General features: G+C 57.3%; 1 protein-coding gene across 1 annotated transcript in view; it reads right to left on the bottom strand.

Moving 5' to 3' along the window:
- The window catches only part of LOC104273110 (mitochondrial chaperone BCS1), a 3,450-nt gene extending 250 nt beyond the window's left edge, over positions 1–3,200 (bottom strand). Inside the window, 8 exon segments of the mRNA XM_009868319.1 lie at positions 621–745; positions 1,180–1,292; positions 1,294–1,338; positions 1,662–1,725; positions 2,122–2,232; positions 2,235–2,303; positions 2,408–2,547; positions 2,821–3,200. Of these exon segments, the coding sequence (XP_009866621.1) occupies positions 621–745; positions 1,180–1,292; positions 1,294–1,338; positions 1,662–1,725; positions 2,122–2,232; positions 2,235–2,303; positions 2,408–2,547; positions 2,821–3,140 (987 nt within the window). The 5' untranslated portion in view covers positions 3,141–3,200.
- Positions 3,201–4,334: the final 1,134 nt, after the last annotated feature.

Here is a 4,334-nt window from a genome sequence, read left to right as displayed (position 1 = left end):
GGGGGTGGCCTTCAAAAGCTGATCAAATCGTCTCTGCAGGGTGGGGGCTGCAAGAAGCACCCCTCCATGCTAGCACAGCCACCGTCCAATCTGCAAGGTGCTCTGCGCTGTGAGATCGCAAAGTTGCCCACGGGGGTTGAGGGAGGAAATCAACCCAAAAGAAGCAAGAAACCTGAGGAAGAGCTGGCTCTGGAGGAGAAGGAGCATGTCCTGGGAAACAGGTCTGCCCTTCTCTATCCCATGAGCAACCTCTGAACAACCCCCTAGACCAGCTCAGGTGCCACTGGGCAGAATCTGTCCAGGAGCCATCAGCACAGGCTGCATCCTGCCAACCCGATGGGCTGTGCCTGTGGCCAGCGTTTCACCTGCCGCATGGCCACAACCCCAAAAGCTGCAGATCCCCATGGGCAGGAAGCTGGTACCCACTCCTGAAGGGCACAACCACAGTCTGAACAGCAAGGAAGCATCTGAGGCTCCAGCCAGAGTGATCCCAATTTGCATTCCAAGGGAGAATTTGAGAAACCTGAAGCCCCCGTCTTCATGCTGGAGGATGCAAACAGCCCTCAACAGAGGTCATCCAAAGGGAGAGCAAGGTTTTCCGGTGCCACCCTCCCTGTTGCCTCTGACCTGTCTACGTAGTTGGTGGTCATGAAGACAATCCTGGCCTCTGTGGAGGCCACGCCATCCAGCGCGTTGAGGAGGCCGCTGAAGGTCAGGCGCCCCATGCCTTGGTACACAGCCGGGTCTGGGGACAGAGGTGTCTGAGACGACAGCCGTCAGCCACGAACCCCACGCAGTCTCGTCGGCCACCTCCCTTCCAAGCTTCCCGCTCTCTCCTTGCCCCCAGACTGACCCTCTGCCTCTCCCTGGCTGGCAGCACATTCACCTCTCCTGCCCACCTGCACCCCTGGGAACCCAAAAAGAGGACAAAGCGGAAAGCCACCTCCTCCCTCACGCTGAAAATAGCTGGGCAGGAGAAATATCTTTGCCTGAGGATTAAGGACCCAAATTTCCCTCCGTATAGCTAAGCCAAAACTGGGTGAAGTCCAGTTTGAGCCTCAAGGCCCCAGGAATCTGACCACACCTATTCTCTGCTGCCACACCAGAGTCCAAACCCTTCCCCAGCACCCAGGGAAGCCTCCCTCCCGCTGCCAGCCCAGTAAGAGGCGCATCTCTCACTTTCAGCAGCGAGGTCCCGGCTGACAAAGGCAGCATCCACGTCCTCCAGCAGGATGATGCTCTGCTGCGGTGCCACGCTCAGGAGGTGATTGAGCCGGTCGTCGGAGAGGCTGTGTCAGCAGGCAGATGCCGTACTGCAGCTCCCCGGCCAGGGCTGTGCTGGGAAGGACACAAACCACCGGGGGAATCACAGTGAGAAAGCCCAGAGCAGAGGAGGAACCAGATCTCCCCACCCAGCAACGGAAGAGGGAAAAGATACACTTCCCCTGACAGGAATCAGACAAAGCAAAGGCACGAAGGGCTCATTGCCCTCACCTATCCCAGTGCCAGCAATGCAAACGCTCACACCAGGCACTCTACAGGAGACGCAGCCTGCTCCCGCATTTCAAACCCAAACTCAGCTGCACCCTCCCACCAGACACCACTGTGCCCCAGGCAGGCAGCCGGCAGGAAAATCGCTGTCCCCAGCCAGCCATACTCACATGAAACTGCTTTTCCCACAGCCAGGAGGCCCATACAGCAGGTAGCCTCTTCGGTACGGGATCCCTAGGAAGACAGTGTCCTTTTAGGAACCAGCACGGTTGCTCTGAGCTCTCTGCCCCAGAGCTGTCAGGCTGTGCTGGGCATGCAGAGGATAAGCCAGGGGAAAGCAGGCAGTGGGGAAAAATCTCTCTGCAGCCATTTTCAGAAAGGATTCTGGGCATCCTGCCCCACCCCACGGCAGCACTGCAGGAGCAATGAGCTCCGTGGCTTTATCGTGGTTTCCGGGATTGGATTGAACCAAGGGGAGCTTGTCCCTTTGCAGATCCAGGCCTGACCTCAGCACCTGGGCTCATCGGTTCGTGGAATGTGCCCAGGGTGGTGCCTCACAGCCATGGCCGCAGGGCTGGGGTAAGGAGCCGCGCTGGGCATAGTACAGAGGGTGCCACACCGGAGCCTTGCCTCTCTCAAGATACCACTTGGGGTTGCCGATGAACTCCTTCACGTCCTGGACCAGCCTCTCGGACACACCTTCCTCCAGCACCACAGAGCTGAGCGGCCGGCGCCTCCCCCCCGCCACTCTGTTCCCATGGCCGTGTACATGATCGTCTTCCCCTCCTGCTCCTGCAGCGCCAGCTCCCGGGCTGTGAAAAAAGGCAGAGGGGAGAGCTGGCAGGGAACAGGATCTCCTGTGAAGCCCTGGGCACCTGCTGTTCCCAGCAGGACCCCATCCGGCTCCTCTGCAGACCTTCCCGGAGGATATCAAAGAAGATCTCTCGGTCGGTGCCCAGCGCAGTGAAGGTGACAGACTCCCAGGGGGTCCCCGAGTGCAGGTCGATCGTCTGCATCTCCCGGTTGCGCTGGATGCGAATCCACTTCCTGCGATACCTGGGATGGGAAGGCGGGGTTGGAGGACAGCGGTCCAACATCCCTCAGCTGCTCCCAGCCCGGTTCATGCATCATGGGGAACACTCAGCGTTGGTAAAGAAATCACCGACACTCTGGTGAATATAGACTCTCACTATTCTCAATCTCTTGCCCCAACTCACACTCACGGGGGAGGCAGGATCCTCTCTGCTGCCTCCATGGGTCTGCAGGTTGGAGTTTCCTTGCCAAAATGAAGGTCAATCCCCAGGCTGCTTTCTCCCTGCCCTCCCTTACCAGATAAAATGGTTCCCAGGGCTGGGGACAAAGTCGAACTTGGTGCTGACGCGCCCGCTTTCGTGCTGCAGGTACGACGTCTCGACGCTGAGGTGCTGTGTGTGCTTGGCGTGGTGGGAGATCCAGTTCAGCAGCCACTGGTAGCTTTTATCCTTGCAGGGCACCTCCAAGGTGATCATATAATGGCGCCTGAAAGCCACTAGCCCAAACTGGGCCCCTTTCCGGGCTAATGCCAGGACTGTGCCCACCCCGACGAGGCCAAAACCAGCCCCGAAGTACGGGTTGTCCTTCAGCGCTACGACAAAGTCAGAAAAGGGCATCGTGGGAGGTTAAGCAGCTCCTTTACACAGCACCATCTGCACTCCGGAAACACACCTGCGTGGAAAGAGGACTGAATGGCAACGGGGGACGCAACAGATTGCCCACAGTTGTCTGGCCTTCACCATGGCACGTTCTGAAGGCCAAAGGCAACCTGGCATATTCAGATCCCCCCCACCTGTACTTATCGTATTACCAGGGGTTCAGACAGCTGATGGCCACAAGAGCCTCCTCTAGGTGAGACAGGCAGGAGAGGGCCAGGAGCTGGACGCTCTCAGGCCAGCAAAGGAGCATCTGCCACTTCTTCAACCATGACAAAAAGTCCAGAGTTTTACATGGTTTTATTCTTTAAAAGCTAGAAACCATGAGCACTGCAATTATTTAAAGTTTATTGTTTGAAAAAAACTGAAGTACATCCCGAGACTGAGCTGAGAGCCAGCTCTTTGCTGCTGGCAATGGGTGCACAACTGTGGTGGAAGCACCATCTCCGTGTCTGGATAAAGGGTGTCAACTGCACGCTTAGGGTGCTTGAAATTTCTCCTCCAGCTCCCTCAGTGGGAGTCTGTCAGATCACAGAATGGTTCAAGTTGGAAGGGGCCTTAAAGCTAATGCCAACCCCCTCTCCCACTAGACCAGGTTGCTCAAAACTCCACCCAACCTGGCCTTGAACAATTCCATGGAAGGGGCTTACACAACATCTCTGGACAACCTGTTCCAGTGCCTCACCACCCTTAAGTGAAAAAAAATCTTCCTAATGTCTAATCTAAACACACTCTGCTCTAGTTTAAAACACTGTCCCTCTGCTACACACCCTCATAAACAGACCCTCCCCAACTTTCCTGTAGGCTCCCTTCAGGTGCTATAAGGTCTCCCAGGAGCCTTCTCTTCTCCAGGCTGAACAACCCCAATTCTCTGTCCTTGCAGGAAAGCTGCTCCAGCTCTCTGACCATCCCTGCGGCCTCCTCTGGACTCACTCCAACAGGTCCATGTCCTTCGTGTGTTGGGGGCTCTAGAGCTGGACACGGTACTCCAGGTGGAGTCCCAGCAGAGCAGAGCAGAAGGTGGAACCTCCCTCAGCAGACAGACACACTCTGCCCCCTCGGGCAGACCCCACCTCCCGCACAACAGGCTCCTTGGCAGGGCGGGCCGGCCCCTGCCTCGCAGGAAGGCCTCGGACCCACGCAGGGTCCCTTCAC

This window comes from Apaloderma vittatum, unplaced genomic scaffold, assembly GCF_000703405.1.
Source record: "Apaloderma vittatum isolate BGI_N311 unplaced genomic scaffold, ASM70340v1 scaffold14564, whole genome shotgun sequence".
In the NCBI taxonomy this organism is placed as follows: Eukaryota; Metazoa; Chordata; class Aves; order Trogoniformes; family Trogonidae; genus Apaloderma; species Apaloderma vittatum.
Note: the sequence above shows the minus strand (reverse complement) of the source record. Positions and strands in the feature narration are given on the sequence as shown.